At 48.9% G+C, this 19,620-nt stretch overlaps 1 protein-coding gene across 4 annotated transcripts in view; it reads left to right on the top strand.

Annotated features, from left to right (window-relative positions):
• Positions 1-19,620, top strand: part of LOC144147094 (uncharacterized) — a 228,279-nt gene that overhangs the window by 184,433 nt on the left and 24,226 nt on the right. For all 4 annotated transcript variants that reach the window (XM_077679144.1, XM_077679143.1, XM_077679146.1 and 1 more), the window contains exon 17: positions 1,085-1,167. In XM_077679144.1, coding sequence (XP_077535270.1) covers positions 1,085-1,167 — 83 coding nt within the window. The remainder of the gene's footprint in view (positions 1-1,084; positions 1,168-19,620) is intronic.

The following is a 19,620-nucleotide window of genomic DNA, read 5'->3' as shown; positions in this document are numbered from 1 at the left end:
GTCCCTTCCTTAAAATGAATAAAACTGAAATAATACAAAGGAAAGGAAATGAAACGAACAGAAACTAATTTTTATGGAACACCAGAACGTTTAAAAGCGGGATTCGTAGATCTGCCAGCCTGGCTTATACTGCCTAGAAGAATGCTGGGAACCATGGCAGTGAGCCGTGCGGGCACATACCTCTAATTGCACCTGATGAGAAGGCGTGTCCGAAAATCCGTCCCCACATAAAACCATAACAATTGCTTTTTTTTCCTACTTTTCTATGGGTTTTTTATTGACAAATGTGAAACGCCTGATTGGTTTGTATAAGCCCAGTAGTTTCATTTTAGACACTGCATTGCTCCAAATTTTAGATTTCAAAACGTTCAGCACCACAATAATACTATTTCGGCCTATTTATTTAGAAATTTCTTGTGGGTCCTCACTATAAAATACACTGCCTTTCAGCTGACCCACAGGGCGCGTACTTCGGGTAGGCCTTGTAAAAAGAAGAAACTAAATGTTTAAGCAATTTTACTGCAAAAACGTTTCATCCATCAGTGCAAAATGAACTCAGAACTTCCTTAGGTCTTTTCTTCAGATTCATTTTGCGAGACCACATCAATATCGGCTACAACATGCAATACCAGTGAATCTAAAATACACAGACGTCTGAAGTAATAACGGCACACTAGAATACAAGAAGTAATTATGAGGCCGACATGGATTGCTGAGAAGTGTTTTTACCACAGGACATTAAATAAATATCTATTTGTACCCATCGTCCCAGCAATGAATGCTCATCTCTTTTAAAATGTTTTTGTTATATTTGCGTCCGATCTCCCGCGACATTGTGAAATTCTTACCGATGTGTGCAGCGATTCTGTGACTGCCTTGGGAGGGGTGCATGGATAATCCCTTCGTGCGATATTTCGGTTGCTTTTTTTTTAAACACTCTAAACAATGTACGCGTCTTGATAAAACGTGTTCTGGACTTGATTCACTTCTCTCGCAGCTTGCCTGCGCAATGGTTTGTGGCTCATCGTGCTTTATCTTTTCTCCCTGAAAAGGGGAGACAAAGAAGTAATTATTTCTTTTTCAGTTCCAGCTTCATTGCCCGTGGAAGAAATATGGCCACAAAATGAGCCAGTCATCAAGGCAAAGACTTTGAAGAAAGGACCAAAGGTGATGCTTGCTTTGTTGCCGATATACTTTAATTTGTCACTCTAGTTGTGTAGACGGGTGGTTGATGAATATTCGCATGTTTGCAATCAGTTGCGATGTTTACAACTCTGCCAACCAACAATGCACATACACATGATCCTCTTGACTCGCATCACAGGCAAAATTGTGAACGTTTAGTGACCAAGCTCTGCACACTTTGTTAACAACGAAACAATACCCTGCAATAACAATGGTTCATTAAAAGCAGAAGCCGTCCTACATTATCGATGCGCACTCGAACGAAAACGTATAGGAAAAACTTATACACCAGAGAAGGGTTGTAGACTAACACTTGAACATAAAATCTGCGTACAATTTTTATTTAGATGACTGCATATTCTGTTCTACTAAACAAGCGTAACCTCACTCATGCGAACGCGAACAGAATTTATGGTGGCGTTTCCTAACCCCTTCATGGATTATGTTCCCGAGAGGAAGGAAGACGTCATCGGACTTTGTGGCTATATATGTATACTACAGCACGATATAGTGTTAGAAACAATCAAAACAGGTGCCAAATGGCGCCTGTATTTCTCGTTTTCTCTCTGTTTTTTTGCTTCGCCTATTAACCTTGCGAGTTTCACACTACGAGTTCACACAGCCGACCATGGCTACAACGACGGATGAATACTCGTCAGAGGAACGAGGTTTCCTAAAGTGCGTTACGAAAGTCCCGGCTAGGAAACTTACTGTCTCGTGCCACTGTCCTAATCCCCGCCACATTCCGCTGGTATCGAGTGCATCGTGCCTTGCTTTATTGTTTATGCCCCGTGCACGGTGGTCGGGTAATTAGCCACCACCTACTCCGCCCGAGTTGAATATGGCGACAGTACCCTTCCGTTGCCACAAACTGTATACGCGATTTTTTCTGGTTCGCAAATATTCAATTTCGAAAACACGTAGGTGTCTGTTTTTGCGGGTGTTTTGGTATGAGTTAGCAATTCGGACGTTGGTGACCTTGAAGATAGCAAAAAATTCACAAAACGTTGCTAGCCGCCGTTTCCTTTCTTTTTTATTATCTTCTTAACAACGCGGTTAATTACATATATTTCAAGACTTTTCCCTGGAACAGAGGACTCTATCAAGTGCCACAAAATGGTGCAGTGTTTTTACGCAGGGTGTGGCACAGGCTTCCTGTTTTGGTTTACAAAATTTGTGCTAGGACACTTTGTTTTTCTCTACTCTTAAACTTTTGAACTAACCTACACGTGCAGCCGATTATGTACGTAGTGCTTGGGTAAGAAGGGCTCGTGACGTGCATCAAGATAACCCCTCCTCGAAAAGTGTCCACTTATACCTTCCTTAAATTATCTGGGTCTGTGATTTCCGCAGAAAGTGGTTGCATCTGTCGTATTCTATTTTTTACAACAGTGCACTCCGGAGTGTATGAAAATATTTTAGAGCGTATCATAAAGACGCACTAGTTTAATAGCATCTTGTGGGGAAAAATTTATCGTTCAAAGTTTGCGGTGTTTACGAGCGAAGTTTCCACTTTGCCATTTAATAAACCTCGTTTCAATGGCAGCCATATATTCCGATCACTATGTTCGAATCACGGGTATACCTCATTGCAATTTCTGACATAATAAGTCCTGCTTCATTTTTACCTTGATTAACATCATAAAATACTGCAAATACGCGTACTCATATCATTTTTACTAAAGCTGTTCATTCAGTTGTGAAGGGTACGCAGTTGTATAACTCAAGTGCGTGGTTTGGTATTTTATTTATTTGTTTAGTGTTGATCGTTTGAGCCTACTGCATGTCTATATTGCAATAAAAAAATAACGGCCACCTCCCCTCGCGGGAACCCTGGTGTGATGCGACGCTGAAGGGGGTTCCATTGTGCGTTTCCGTTGGGTCGATTACTCGAATTGCGTGAGCAATCGTCGGGTACTGCGAGAGAGAGAGAGCATGCGTAGCGCGGACGACCGTCGAATGAGAGACCGGCTGGAGCGCGGCACTCCGCGTATATGCGAAGCGCACCCGAAGGAGAGGAGATCGCGGGAGAGAGAGTACTGAACATGCGCACAGCGTGCAGCTCCGCGCGCAGCGCTGCCCACCGGCGGAGTGAGAGTGCGCTGCGCCACGCGCCCGCAGATGATGAGAGAGAGAGTGTTCGCTATCGGACAGAGCAGAGGGGGTGAGCGGGGGAGAGGCGCAGCTGTGCGGACGCGGACGCCGACGCACGCAGGACAGGGCCGCCGGCAAGAGATGCTCCTCTCAGCATCGCATCTAATATATGCATAGCTTCCACTAGTGGGGCGAGGCAGAAGTCAACAGCGGAGTTTAGTGTGCTCTTCCCGGTAAGCCGCTGCTTCTTCGGGCGCTAGGGCTTTCTTCGGTGTTCCCACTGCAGCACCACGTGCGCATGGTGTAGAGGAGGCGAGAGCTTTGTTCCCGCGCCGGCTGTTTCGGGCTTTTACTCACCTGTGACGACATGGGCAGGCTCTGCCTTCACACTTGCCGTCTGTCGGTCGCAGATAGGGAAACGGAGAACACACATGGCGCGCGCTGCGCCCCAATCCCGTGGGGTGCGATGAGGTTACGTGACTCGGTGCTCTCGGAGGCCTTTGGTGAAGAATTCTTGTTAGTAGGCCAAGTCATGGGAATAGCGTTACGCGCTTTTGGTGGCAACATTTCACGTGACTAGATTAACGTGGCGGTATGTTATTTTGCCGGGAACATGTCACGTTGCCAGCTTTACATAAGATTACCAGATTTTGGCGGGGACATGTCCTGTCACTAGCTTTACTTGATGTCACGAGATTTTGTTGACGTGACTTATGTCATAATACGCAGTCATACATGTGGCATCCAAGTTACGCAAGTTGGACACGGTTGTTGCATGATTGGCGTCATGGGACAAGGATTGCGGGATGTTACGTGACTTAGGTCATGTGCCTAGGTTTGCGTGATGTTACATGACCATGTACGTGGTACCTAAGCCAGGCTGGGTAGGCGCAGCTAGAGCAGGTGGCTGCTAGGCAAAGCGAGGCGGCGCACAGCTGGGCTGACTTTTCTGGTAAGGCTCTACAGCGGAACTCAAAGCTTAAACAGGCCAGTGGTTAAATAGGTACTGGGAACGTTTATAAATTTGTAGAAATGTGACGGGGAAACATAGAAGTTCTGTTGATCTGCCATTTATTACTTTGTTTACCTTTGCAGCCATGCCTTTCACCACTTGAACAAATACGGGCAGCCCACAACGCAGCCCATTTATCACTCTTTTCTGGTCTTTCCATGGCCAGCAGGCCCTGCTTGACTGCCGTATGTAAGTTACCTCTAAGAGGGTGGGGGGACTAGTTCACTTACGCACGCGGTTTATAAGTAAACAACACGGCATTTTTCCACTTCCGTTGTACTTGGTATCCACCCTATTAACCAGACACCGCCTCTGTGGCACTTTTCACACGCATTTGCAGCGGTAATCACTGCCTGTCGCTCCTCCTGCTGCCTATCAGTATTGGTCTATTGTCGCCTTCATTCCAGTTCTTTCTTCTTCAGCCGGCTGCACTCTCTGAAATCTTTCTTGCAGAACGTCTACAAGGGTTGGTTTTTGTAAAGGGAAGCTTAGAGTAGGAGGAATCTGGCGAGTCTAGCTTGGCCTTGCCGTCTTCCTGACAACGTTGTCATGTTTTGTGAAGTGAGCTCTATCCAGTATATTCGTTCTGTGTGCTGCAATACCTCGCTATGTTCGCGGATCGACGTGCACGAGCCTGAACACTTTGCCATTATGCCACATCTATTGCTTACCTTATAGTGCGGGACGGCTTGTCTCTTCCCTAACATGTGATTGCTGCTTTTTCAATCTGCCCAAGCCTCAGCTACAGCTCAAAGAAACCGTCCTCGCAAGATTCTGGGTAGCTGGGGATGATGATGGGCTTCCGGTGTGTTGTCATGGTACCGAAAGCACGGCAAAGCCTGTTGGCTTGTCCGTCTCGGTCACCTGCATTTCTCAGTAGCGAGCTTCCTAACTGTTTATAACAGAAAAATGAGGTCGATGTTAGCGTGGCATCTCTGGACATTTTGTGACGTTTGACTACGCGCGGCATTTTTCCTTGTGTTTAGAAAGCCCACGCACATCCGCTGGTGCCAGCACTTCATTTCAGTGCACCCAGCACCGCAGAACCGGTCAGCAGTTACCTCGTTGTTCATCAGAGCTTCATCGGGTGGAGGGTGGAAGACTCAATTCTTGACCTCAATAGTCTTTCGTAGTGCGCCTATCCCGGCACTCATTGTCTTCGTTCAAACTACTTTTGATTCGCACTACGCATGCAATTGACGTTGGCGACCACGAGCCCGAGGCACGTACTTACGGTTCTGTAGCCAGCTTGGCGATTTTACCTATACTGTGTTCCTACGCTATTCAAACTGCACGCGCCATCCCAAAAACGTAGGTACGAAGTCGGTAACTTCAAGGACAAACTTCGGAAAAACCTTCACTTCCCGTACAGTCTGTGAAGAAAAAGAAACCAGCAACCCTGGGCGCAGCCCAAGGAGTGCAGGAAACAAAACACGCTTGTTTGTACTTTGCTCTTTGGCGTTCTGCCTGTGATCTAGCAGCTAATTAGCGGAACGAATTGCGAAAGAACTTGGTTTTTTTCTGGCTAACGAACATTTTGGCCGTTCCTCGCTCGCCTCGTGGACATCTTACTGTCCGTATTATACGCCAACCTATTTGAAATCTCCCACCAGCGCAACCGGCATGTCAATAAGGAGAGCAATAAGCCTTACGACGCGTCTACGCCACCGCCTTCACCTTCCACGGAAGAACGCATTACCGGCAGTGGGTGGTGTTGGTGTGCTAGACGTTAAAACCACTGGCAAAAATATCTCTCCCGCAGTTCTTGCACAACATCGCAGTAAATTGAACCGGCAGTACACCAGGAGCTCTTTATGCTGTAAGTGGAACACGAGGCCCATGCAGCTTCGCTGTAAAAGGGATTCCGTCCTTTGTATTACAAAAGCGAAGCCTGAACTTCAAGAAGCACCTGCTTCAGCACCAAAGTGTTGTTTTAAGCACGAGGTTGTATCATCAGCCGCCGTCGCCGAGTCCTCCGTTCCGACGTTGCGCACAAATAACCGGAGCAGTGCAGGCGCACATCAAAAGGAGAAAACTTCACTTCACGCCTTTATCTGGAGCGGCTAGGCTTAAACAAGAGAAAGGATCGTTCCATCCCAGCATAAGAAATCGACTTCAAATCTACGCAACGTACCCGGGCACACCGTAGTGAGCTGCACATAAGGCGGCCGTTCATGGTTTTTGCTTTACTAAAGCGAACCTTCAGTGTCCTTACTGATGCCGTTTTACGCCAATACGTAATGCAGAAAAGCCAACTTTCTCTGACGATGATGATGAATGGTAGCGAGTGAGGTGAACGAAAAAAGGAAAGATTGCACCGCCCAACTCCTCGGGCGCATTCTCTTAGGAGAGCGTCAGTGTGTCTTTTTACAATTTTTTCTTGTGCCTGTAACATCCCAAACTCGACCTTCCGCTTTCACTTTTCAGTTTTATTCAGCAAAAAGTAATCAACAAGTATGCATAACACTGCGCGGACCCGTAGCCAAAGGCTAGTCTCGCGTAACATGAAGTAAATACATAGACGTGTTTGAAACGCCATGAGGATTCCGCGGAACGACGACACAGCGAGGAGACAAGAGGACGAGCGCAACTAACAACTAATTTATTCAAGGGCTTACGCCCCCAAATATAAAACAAATTAGCTCAAGCGCCGAAAAAAGATGTTCAAAACGCCAAAGAAAGAACATGTTCATCGTCAATCCTACAGACAAGATTTTAACAATTCAGACTCTCTTTTATACAAAGCCAAAGATGCGTCACTCACGCAATTGTGCGCATTATTTATCAAGAAGGCTTCCATTATCTCACGCGCGACATCCCTGCTGCCCAGGCAAAGAATCTTAAAGGAGCCATGAAGAGAAAATGCAAGTTGGTTTTATTCGAAAGATTTCGTGTTTTATAGTGCCCCCAGCGCTTGTCCGGATACAAACGGTGCTTTATTCACTGAGAAATTAAACAATTTAGGTTAACATTTTGATTTTCCCGCTCAATCGTGCGTTTTGGTGGTCCCAAGTGACATCACTGGAACCGACCGCTCGGCAGCCTAGAATACCTTCATTCACGCATCTGCCGTACAGGGTAGACACGTATACGCTGGCGCCGCCATTTTCTGTTGTTCCCTCGCCGCCGAGGCAAGTCATTGTGTCAAAACCGCGCTAAAATTATCGCCGCAACGCGGTTTACTGAAGAAGTTTGAATCATATTGTCTGTTTCGCGTTGCTAGGTCTCGTGGGAAACGAAAAGAATAACGCGTTGAGCCCTCTGGCCCAATTGCGGCGGCACGGGACCGTTCAAAGGTTGTCTCCACCCTGTACAGCGGTGTTGGTTTGTTCCCGCGTTTCTTTACGTTCCGTAACCTAGATGGCGCCACCATACCGTGGCAAGCGTTTGGTTTGTTTTTGCCCGCATTTAAACCTGGCTTGTTTTTGTTCTGGGAGAAAATATTCGTTCCCTGAAACAGTGCCCGCTCGACAAATGGGGTCACGTAAGACACCGTTGCTTCCGTCAATCGGCCAGTGTCGTCTGAGACAACCCCAAGCCCCGTAGTGCTGTGCAGCTAAACCAAGCATGCTGTGCGCAGTACGAACAGCAGAACGCATCAGTACTTCTATGTTTACATGTGCTTTCGTAACTTCCACTGTTTGTCCCATCATTCTTATTGCTTTGTAAAGAATGTGCCTAAAATTTAAGCGCAAATCGCTCGTTCGTCTAGTTTGTAAGTTCTACCTAATTTGCGTCTGCTTCTGCCAGCCTCCGCAAATCGCAGAGCTTAGCTCATGTGACGACATAGGTTCTGTTGCGGGAAATGAGCTGGTGGGTCGCATGACCATTCCCGTTTTTCCTAATTATGTAGCTTATTTGAGCGAAGTTTACGTTAAAAGTGGTGTCAGTGTGATTCTAACGAGACAATCTTTTGAATGAACCAAACGTGTTTTCTCTTCATGGCTCCTTTAACCTCCCCTGCACCCCTTTTTTAGCAATTTCTGCAATGCTCCGTCAAATTAGTTCTAGCATCTATATCTCCCAATGTACGCTCATGCTCCCCTGCACGACCGTTCACGCAGCGTCCAGTTTGGTCAATATAGGCCTTTCCACATGTGAGCGTAATTTCGTAAACGAAGCCTTTCGCGCATTTCACAAAGAGCTTGGAATGTTTTTTGGCGCAACCGCTCCTTTTGGTTCTCTCCTTTGCAGTCAGAGAACAAAGCTGTCCCAGCTTCACAGAAGCAAAGAACACTACAGGTACTCCGTACCTATTAGCCACTTTTTTTAAATTGTTGGCGACTTTATGCATGTTATGAAACCACCACTGACTTCGCACCATCCTTTGAAACCTTCTTGCGCGTTCTTCCTTTTGTCTTTTGGACGAGTGTTTCACTCACCGCTGCCACGATCGTACAGGGAAAGCCAGCATCGTCTGACCGGGACACTTGGTTTTTAAAACTTTCCACCATTCTGGGCGAGCACGACTTCATAAGAGAAGACTCAGGGCACATTGAAGCAATACCTGTTTTCACGGTCCTTGAATGCGCCGACTGATAAGGTAAAAGATCCTTTGCAACTGGTATACCTTATACCTTATCAGTCGGCGCATTCAAAGACCGTGAAAATGTGCAGCACATGATCACCGAACCGGCAATTGTGCATCCGACAGATTCACCTCTTCGAACTGCCAGGGACCACACGCTGCCTTTTCTACTAATTGTGAAAAGGTGAAGCAAGAAAAACAAATCATTGCCTGAAAATTGAAGTAGAACATCACCTTCCCAGAGGCGCGAAAGAGGTTCGCCTCTTTCCCTCTTGTGAGGTACGCCAACGCGGCTCGCCGGGGGCTGAAGCGGGGTCTGGTTTCGGCGGGCACCCAGTACGTCCGGTCGGACTTGGTCCCCCCCCCCGCTCCCCCCCCCCCCAAGGTTGCTTCGGGCAGCCGAAACCGCCTCTGCACCGCTCGCTCAGTCATCAGAGGCTGTGGTGGCAACCACGTCTGTTGGGGATGCCGCTGCATCCACTGCTTCTTCTCTACCGGCCCAGAGCACACGCGAGGGTACGGAGGAGGTGGAGACGGATACACCCAGGGCAGGTCCCACCCCCGCCGCATCGCATCTGCCACCCGGAGCGCTCCTGATGCCCTCGGCGGTCGCGGCTCCAACGAAAGTCACAGGGACAGGTGTCAGACCAAAGGGGTCTGGTCCGCCGGCTACTCCCAACAAATCTGTTGACGAGATAGATTCGGGACCTTTTCTGTCTGTTTTGAAGCTGAAGGAGCGGGTCGCTTCATCCAAACTTACGTAGAGGGTAAAAAACCACTTCCAAGAGTACAAGCCCCGAAAGACCTTACATAAATAGTCACACTCCAGTAGCTCTGCACACTTAATATTTCACACTTAAGGCCTCTGCACACATAAGGACTCTGCAGTGAAACTGCAGAGGCCTTCTGAATAATCTTGACGACGTGTACGAGATTCTGCATGCTAATCAGCAAAGTGTAATGTGTGTCCAAGATACTCATTTGAATTCCAAACATACAAATTTCTGGAATAGTTAACTGGTATGCAGAAACGACAGGGATGGCTGCACATACTCTTCGGGCGGTGCGGCCATAAACGCCTGGAAATCCTTAGCATGCCACGCTGTCACTTTGAACACCGTCCTTGAGGCTGTAGCAATCGGCAAAATAATATTTATTAGGTTGATAACGGTATGCTCTATATATACATTCCTCCCGATCTTGCATTTTCGAGCTCCGACTTCGAGGCACTCATTGACCAGCTGCCGGAACCATACATCCTCACAGGCGACATTAATGCACACAATTCTTTTTGGCGATCTTCTCTCACAGATTCCAGAGGTTGCCTGATAGGGAAGTTGTTAACATCCTCGTGAGCATGCCTTTTCAATAAGAAACAGCCTGCATACCATAACATAGGACACAACAAGCACTCATTTCCTGACTTGGTTATTGGCTCCGCAGTCCTCTTTCCTCTTCTCGAATGGGGTGTCGGCACTGCCCTATACGCCTATACGATAGTGACTGTCGCGGAACCTACCGCGAGTCACGGCCCAGAGCCCTAGACGGAGCGATACGTGTTTCTTTATTGGCTGTCCTCGAACAACTACCGATGACGATCGTGGCGCGTGCTCACGCCCGCTTCGTCCTTCTTTTCTACATCCTCCCGAGGGCCCAAGATGATTAGGCAGCTGATTCTAACAGGTAAAGTTTTTGCACTGGGCGGTTTATCACGTGACCCGTTGCTGTCCGCACCGAGCACGCTCTAGCGACGCCGTCGACGCCGTGGTGCAGCATTGTCACTCGTCCCAGTTTCCACTGCATTGGCGGAGCGTTGTCGTCATGCACTATTACGACGTCGCCCACCTTCAGCTGCGGTGAAGTAGCCTGGGGACGGCTGTGAGCTGAACGCAGTAACAGCAAGTATGCGTTCCTCCATCTGCGACAAAACTCAGCCGTCAGCCTTTGACGGTAGCGTGCTCGTCGCCGTAGGTCAGCTGGGGTGGACGACGTCTCGGTCACCGCTAACTCTTGGGGCATGCAGATCGCACGCCTACCTGTCAGGAAGTGGGAAGGCGTAAGTGGCACTCCTTCATCGGGGTGGTCTTCGACGTAGGTTAGAGGTCGGCTATTAATAACAGCTTCCACTTCGCAAAGGGTGGTGGACAGAGCTTCGGCAGTAAGGCTACTGCGCCCAAGGTAACGCTTGAGAACGTCCTTGGTGGAGCGAATGAGACGCTCCCACCAACCACCCCACCAAGGGGCTCGCTCAACGATGAATTTCCAGTGCACGTTGAGCCCAGTCGTATATTCTTGAAGGGCTGACGCAGCGGCCTTAAATGCTCGAGCGCAACTATGAAACGACTGAGCGTTGTCAGAGTAAACAGTGTTCGGTATGCCGCGTCTTGAAACGAACCGACGGAAGGCCAGTAGCGTGGTAGCCGCTGTCATATCCGACGTCAGCTCCAAATGTATGGCACGAGTGACAGCACATGAAAATAATAAAATGTAGGCTTTTTCCGGAGGAGCTTTTCCACGCACGGAGAGTGGTCCACAGAAATCCAGGCCTACCACAGAGAACGGGTGTGCTGCCGTGATTCTGTCGCTTGGCAATGGAGCAAACGGTGCGGTTTGGGCAGTCAGCCTCCGGCGTCTGCACATCAGACATTGGGCCAGCACCCTTTTGACGGTTTGGCGTCCCTTCACAATCCAGAACCGTTCTCGTGTCTCCGTGAGCGTGGCTTCGACTCCACCGTGAAGAGTGTGGTGATGGGCCGCCAAAACAACGAGGTACGTAAACTTGTGCCGCGCAGGTAGCAGAATCGGGTGCTTGACGTCGATGCTGCAATTCAATTGGTGTAATCGGCCTCCTACGCGGAGCAGACCTTCGTCATCCATGAAGGGTGAAAGTCGAAGCACCGCTGATGTAGAAGGAACGGTCTGACCGACTGACAGTGCGCGTACTTCAGTGCTGAATAACTCCAGCTGTACGTGCCGCATCCAGTAGCGTTCGGCCTTCATTATCTCAGTTGCTGTGAGGGGACCGCTTACTGATGGCCCTCGCCGCTGGGCATTTTGCAGAAAACGTAGAATCCAGGCCGTGACCCGCAAAAGGCGCCTGAGGGTGCTGTAATTCTCTACATTCAGTAGCTGTTCGTGCTTTGTGACATCGCAACGGCAAACCAAAGTTCCCTGTGACACTGCGAGCTCCTTCGGGTCAACATGATCAATCTGCGTTTCAGGGAACTCCTGTTTTGGACCTAGGAGCCACGAAGGTCCGTGCCACCATTGGGTTGAGTGCAGAAGAGCCGCCGCCGATATACCTCGTGTGACTAAATCTGCCGGGTTGTCTTTCCCGCTGCAATGGTTCCAGTCTGTAGGAGCAGTTAGTCGTCGTATTTCGGCCACGCGGTGTTCTACGAACTGGTCACGCTTTGTGGCGGCGCTAGTAATCCAGTGCAGCGCGACAAGAGAGTCCGTCCACAAACTGACGGGGGAGTCTTCCAGAATTGCAGTTGTTTTGGCATAACGTACGAGTCGTGCTCCAATAACGCAGGCAAGAAGCTCTAGCCGAGGCAGGGAGATGGGCTTGATAGGGGCGACTCGGCTCTTGCTAATTAACAATCTGGTGTCATATAGGCCATTGTCACCCAGCTTTCGGACGTATAGAGAAACGCCGTAAGCTCGCGGGCTTGCATCGCAAAAAGCGTGGATCTCAATTGAACCCTCCACATCGAACGAGTGCGAGAACATGAACCGTGAAACCTGGACCTCATTCAACTCTGTTAATTGGACGCACCAGCTGTTCCATCGCGCTTGTTCGTCATCTGGAAGGCGTTCATCCCATGAGCGGCTCTTTTTCCAGAGGTCCTGGAACACAAGCTTGGCCGTTACGGTGAATGGTGCAAAGTATCCCAAGGGATCATACATCCTCGCAAACGTCTGCAGCACGGTGCGCTTGGCTGACGGATTGGCTGCCGCAAATTCTGATGCGTCCTTCGTCGACAGGTAAATGCAGTCTCCAGCACGCTCCCATGGGACTCCCAGCACCTTCATCCTGATTGCGTCTCCCGCTTCATTTTCGATTGCGACGTTGTCCCGCACAAACTGATGTCCGAGCTCCTCTGAGTTTGATGCCCATTTTCGTATCTCCATTCCGGCCTCGGAGAATATTTTGCGAGCTTCCTCGTACACTTGAATTGCCTTTCCGACGCTAGGTACACCAATTATGAGGTCATCCACGTAGAATGCCCTTTCCAGCAGCGCTACTGTTTCCGGGTACTGCTCCCGACAGGCCTGGAGATGGTGGCGAATCGTGGCAGCCAGAAGGAATGGGCTGGATGACGCGCCAAACGGTACACGGGTCATCCTCCAGGTTACAATGGGGGACGCCGGATTATCTCGCGTGGGCAGTCGTTCCACCCAGAGGAATCTCAACGCGTCGCGATCTTCTGGTCGAATCAGCAACTGCAGGTACGCCTTTTTTATGTCTGCGACGATGACAACAGGGTGACAACGAAAAGTCATGAGCAGCTGAACGACTTCGACCCCAAGCTTCATGCCCTTGCAAAGGACGTCATTTAGGCATGGCTGGCCGGCTGTATGCGAAGAAGCGTCGAACACTACTCGGAGTTTTGTTGTCACTGCGTCCTTTCGGATGACGGCATGGTGGGGCATGTAATACAAGTTATCGCCTGGACGCTGCTGTTCCGCAACTCGTTCCGCGTGGTTTTCGTCAAAATATGCTCGAATTGCCCTGTCATACTGCTCGATCAACTCAGGTTGTTCCCGGAATCGGTTCAGTTGCGTTCGCAGACGGTGCTCCGCGAGCTGACGATTGTCGCTGCCAGGAGGTAAACCAGGAGCCTGGATCATGAGGGGTACTTGGTACCGGCCTTCGATACGGGTGATTTTTCGCTCGAACGTTTCCATCGGGCTATCCTGCAGCGACTTTTTGTGACTCGGGTCATCAATGCCAATGGCATCCAGCCGCCACATGGCAGACGCGTCAAAGTCCAAATGTCCGGGTGAGGTGCACGACAGGAACATGGCACTGGTAAAAGGGCATGCGGTAGAAGCGAGCCTTCCTTGAACGGTCCAGCCTAGAACTGTTTCTACCGCTGTGAGGTCTCCGTTGATTCTGTCCACCCTGCCCGTGGCCACCTTCCAGTAGGCGTCGGAACCAACCAGTACGCTGATTTCATTTGCCTTCCATGTGCTCGGATGGAAGGCGTCGGCTATGTCGTACCGCTTTTCTATAAGGGTTTTTACGGTCGCGGTGTCGAGTTCCGGGCTCGTAAGGGAGCAGATCTTCGGAACCTCTAAAGCTTCCAACACGACCGACCTTCCACGAGCTTGTCCGCGTAGCGTCACCTGTACTCGCCGGCACCGTAGAACCTTGGGTGACTTCGCAGTCCCGAACGTTACTAAGGATAGGTCTTCCGTGCCGAGAACCGTGCATTTCAGGGCCCTAGCCGCATCCTGGCGAATGAAGGTGCGTTGGCTGCCAGTGTCTAACAGCACTCGAACAACAAGGCGTCGCCGTATACCCTCTGCCAAGGCTCGGGCCGTCTGGAGCAACACGGACGTTGCCCCGGAGTGTCCGCTCGAAGCCGTCATGACGGCAGGTGCGCTTTCTCTAGCTTGTACCTGGTGTGTTGATCTGGGCGTGCTGCTGCCAGTCGGATTGAACAAGTCACACAGGACGGTTAGGTGGCGCCGATTACAACTGCTGCAGGTCAGGTTGCGGGAAGCTCTGCACTGACGCGCCACGTGGTTGCGTCGGCCGCACCGAAGACAGCAGTGAGCGTTGCGCAATCGCGTCCTCTTCTCGTTCGCCGACATGTCAACTAGGCAGTCCGCCACCTTGTGACCATGGCTGTCACACAAGGGACACGCCGGTATTATTATGGACTCGGACTTCGCGGCCAAGGCTGACGCTGAGGGGACGGGTGTCTCCGGTTGTCCTGGGGAGATCAAATCGGCGTTTTGGACGGATCGACGAGCTGCGTTAGATGGAGGCTGTCCTTGTCTTCCTTCCTCGCGAATTTCGATTTGAATTCTTAGGAATTCCATTAGCTCTTTCACCTGGCCAGCTCCTTGTTGCCGCGTCGCGGATTCGTCCGTTAGCCCCTTGTCCGTCTCCTTAACCCTCTGCCGGTACATTAGAGTCAGGTCATCCGGCAGGCATCGGAGGAGCACACGGTTCAGGATTACGGCGTACTGCTCTCGCGGAACTCCCAAGGCTTCGAGGGCGCTCACACGGAATTGCACCTTGTCGTACATTTCGCGGAGCCTCTCGATGTCCATTGAGCTTCTGATCGGCTTCGTTGCCATGAGTTGATCAATGTGCTCATTGATGAGCAAGTCTCGTCGGCCGAACCGCTGAACTAAGGTCTTCACCGCGAGGTCGTAGTTCGCGTCAGCAAGCCGGATTCCCTCAATGGCTCGTTTGGCGTCGCCGATCAAGTATGTCAATAAGTACTTGAACTTCTCAATCTTCGGCAGCTCGGGATTTTCGTGGATCGTCACATTAAAATGATCCCAAAACGCTTGCCAGTCATGCAGATTTCCCGAAAACGCTGGGATCTGGAGCTTGGGAAGCATAACCGTCCGATGACGTGAAGCATGCGTGTGCCCGCCTGACGCACCCGTGGGAGCAGACACTGGAGCGGCTGTCCATCCGCTGGCGCTGGAATCGGTCGCGCTGGGCACTTGCTGGGCGTTTCGTAGGAGGAAGCGTGCTTGAGATACGGCGTAGGATATCTTGCGGGTATACTCGGCCGCTCCTTCGAGCTCCTGCTCCAGCCCGTCATCATCCGTGGCATCGGCGATTTTCTCGTTGAGGGCGGTGAGCTCCGGCTCTCGCTGTACGATGTACTCGACGTGGGAGCTCAGTGTAGCCGCGTCGGGAGACGGCTGCTGCAGCAGGTCATTCAGCTGGTTGAGCGCTCGCGTGACGCCGCTCCTGACGACGCCACGAGCCTTCCGAAGGCGGTCGATGGACGAAGCCATGCGGATGATGCTCCGAAGGGCGATTTCCCGGGTTGATCGGCACCAAAGATGTCGCGGAACCTACCGCGAGTCACGGCCCAGAGCCCTAGACGGAGCGATACGTGTTTCTTTATTGGCTGTCCTCGAACAACTACCGATGACGATCGCGGCGCGTGCTCACGCCCGCTTCGTCCTTCTTTTCTACAGTGACCACTTCCCCACCTCACTTAGATATATATATATATATATATATATATATATATATATATATATATATATATATATATATATATATATATATATATATATATATATATATATATATATATATATATATATATATATATATATATATATATATATATATATATATATATAGGTAAAGGCCCACACCGTCTATCTCGCCAAAACAGTTTCAATGAAGCAACAGCTAACAGAAATACATTTACAAAGACATCCAAACTACACCACGTATCTATTGGACACCTACACGTTGAAGAAGCTACCCAAGTCCTCAGGGCGCACATCCTCGTCGCCCCCGAAAAGTCCATTCCCCACGACTCTGGAATGAGCACTTTAGGCGAGCGCGAGAGGCCGAGAACAAGGCGTGGGGTATCCTCCGTCGGTACCCCCCGTCGGGTAACCTGCTTTTTTTCAAACGGGCCAAGGCGTTAGGAAAACGTGAGCGCCATGAGGCAAAACGAGATAGTTGGCGTACATTGATAACATCAATAAACTTCTACATAGACACACAATACGTATGGACACGAATACACGAACTCAATGAACAGCAAACACACAGCTTTCCTCTGGCCAGCACAACAAGGGACACTCTCGAAGAACAGGCTGACACACTCACACAACACTTCCAACACGTGTCTAGTCCAGCACAGCAAACACTTTCATAAAACACAAACAATTGGCTGTAAAACAATAGGTCAACATCCTCTTATAACTCAGAGTTTTCACTGCATGAGCTGAGGGTTGCTATGAGCACAATGTAAACCCTCCGCTCCAGGCCCAAACAACATCACATATACTATGATACAACACCTATGATACAAGGCTTACGACATTGCTTGGCAATACGGGATCCTTAGTGACCTCAATTCATTCGGTGTTTCGGGTAACATGTTATACACCCGTTTTAGTTACTTGTCAGACAGAACGTTTCGAGTGAGAGGTGGTTGTGCACTCTCAAAAGTTCATGTGCAAGAAAATGGCGTGCTGCAAGGGGGAGTGTTTAGCTGCATGCTCTTCATAGTTAAGGAGAACTTTCTTTAAATTGCCACCTACAATCTCTTATTTCATGTATGTATATGACATCCAGATATCCTTAAATCATGTAATATGTCCACCTACGAAAGTCGAGTCCAGGTCGCCGTCACGAAACGTTCCGGCTGGGCAGACAAGAATGGTTTTAAAATTAATCCTGGAAAGAGCTCTCGTGTTGTGTTCTGTAGGAAGGGTGGGCTCCACCCAGACACAGACATCACTCTTAAGAACGTGCCGATTCCTGTGAACAAGGAGCACAAGTTTATAGGTATTTTATTCGATGAAAAGCCTTTATTTACTCCTTATATCAAACAGCTCAAACGCAAAAGCATGAAAAAAATGAACATTCTAAAGGTCCTCTCATACCAATCCTATGGGGCCGACAAACAACTCCTACTGCGCCTTTACATGGTTTTGGTAGGGTCTCGGCTTGACTACGGCAGTGTCGTATATGGGTCAGCCTCAAAAACAGCCCTTAAAATGCTCGACCCAGTAATATATCTTGGCCTTCGCCTCTCATGCAGCGCTTTCGCACTAGCCCTGTCGAGAGTCTGTATGTCGAGTGTGACAAATAGTGCCTAGGGCATCAGCGGGTGTATGTTGACTTGCTGTATGCATCTAACATCGTATATCTCACCAACCATCCTTTTAATCCTCTCTTGAACGATACATAAAATTTGCAACTCTTTTCAAGCAGGCCATCTATCTCCTTACCTTTCTCTCTCAGTGTTAGGGAGAAGGCTTCTGCACTCAAGGTCCCTCTGTGAGACACGCACAAGACACTTAACCATAATTTAATTCCACCATGGCATCTACGATCTATATCGTGCGACCTGTCATTCCCGCAACTAGAAAAAGATAGAGTACCCAGGAGTGCAATTCCGCAGCATTTCCTGTTCCTTCAGGACAAGTGCAGGTGCGCAGAATACTTCAGCGACGAGTCGAAAACTGCTTCTGCTGTCTCTTGTGCAACGTGAGGACCACATTTTGGCGTTACTAAAACAATAAATGTTCATAGCAGTATTTACACGTAACAAGCCTGTGGCATCTTGTTTCAAATCACATAATCAAAGAAAAAATTCCCAAGTCTATTGTGTACACAGATTCTCTAAGCGTTGTGCAGGAACTGTCATCAGGATGTTCGGCTAAAAACTATGTTGTCAATGTTCTTTTAAAGATTATAATGACGACATATGCTTCAAATTTAGAAAACCTTATATGCTGGGTACCAGGTCACTGTGGGATCCCTGGCAATGAGACCGCTTATCAAATCGCTGGTACTGCTGCTCTTATGACCATAGTTGACATAACAACAGTACCTTACATCGACCTGAAGACACACATCAGGTGACAGCTTCGTAACACATGGCAACTACACTTCATTCAACAAACAGACAACAAAGTGCACGTAATAAAACTACAATTGGGATGCTATGCAACTGACTCACACAACAGATACACTGAAGTCACCCTGGCTGGGCTGCGCCTAGGCCACAGACATGTAACGCACTCCCACCTACTCACTGGATCTTCGCGACCCATGTGTAGCAGGTGTGGAAGAGACCTATCCGTAGTCCACATACTAATCACATTCAAGGCACTTCACACACCACGATAAAAACATTTCTCTGAAATATACAAAGGACACATTCCACTGCACCCATTATACTTTTTAGCCGACGAACCAATGTTTTCTAGTAGTTGTTAGCTGAGGTAAAGTTTCTGCAACTCTTGTCATATCACGTGTAATCATCCTGCCCCTATACACTAGCCATCTCCATTGTCTTTTGTTTTGCGTCACTTTCACTTCTACTCGCGCGTTTTAGTATTGGTTCTCACCAACCATTAAATAGCTTCTTTTCTGGCACTATGTGCCCTTGTTGGCCTTGCGCCATTAAACACCAACCATCATCATCATCATACATCAGTGCTTCAGCAGTGTGAATTAGAGTGAACTACAACACAGAGTGGTTCAAACGAGCCGCAAAAATTAAGAAAAAATATCGTAACAGAATAGGAATCCCCTGAAGTCTTGTGATCGTCTCACCGCCACGTGGTGGCAAGTGGATATTTCAGCTTCTGCGCAGATAATTTAAAAACTAACAAACAAAACGAATAAGTATTTGTGAAATTGTACAAGAAAATAAGAAAGCAAACAATTAGTTACCTTAAAAATTGCACTTTAATATTATTACTGCTAAAGTGAAGAGAAATTTCCTGAATTGTTGCGATGGCGGCGCCGCCATGCGGCTGCCACCCCCAAATCTTGCGTCGTCGGTTACATGAACTTTTGCGACGCGGAGCCATCGCATGGACGCTACTGTACCCCGTGGCTTGAAGACAGCGCATACATGTTAAAAACGGGAGTGAAGCGAATAGTCCGCGCGCCTAATTTATGAATCGGTAGAGCATCAGTTCGTCAAATATATGTTTCTTCGCCTTATCTACCCTCGGTTTTCAACGGTTAGTGAAAAGCGCTGCCGGGTTCTGACTAGCACCTCGCTGCATGAACCCGAACTTATGAGGCGAACATTCGGCAAATGTGACGTTGCAT

Source organism: Haemaphysalis longicornis, unplaced genomic scaffold (assembly GCF_048455015.1).
Source record: "Haemaphysalis longicornis isolate Haplotype H1 unplaced genomic scaffold, Haemaphysalis longicornis Haplotype H1 scaffold_7, whole genome shotgun sequence".
NCBI lineage: Eukaryota > Metazoa > Arthropoda > Arachnida > Ixodida > Ixodidae > Haemaphysalis > Haemaphysalis longicornis.
Note: the sequence above shows the minus strand (reverse complement) of the source record. Positions and strands in the feature narration are given on the sequence as shown.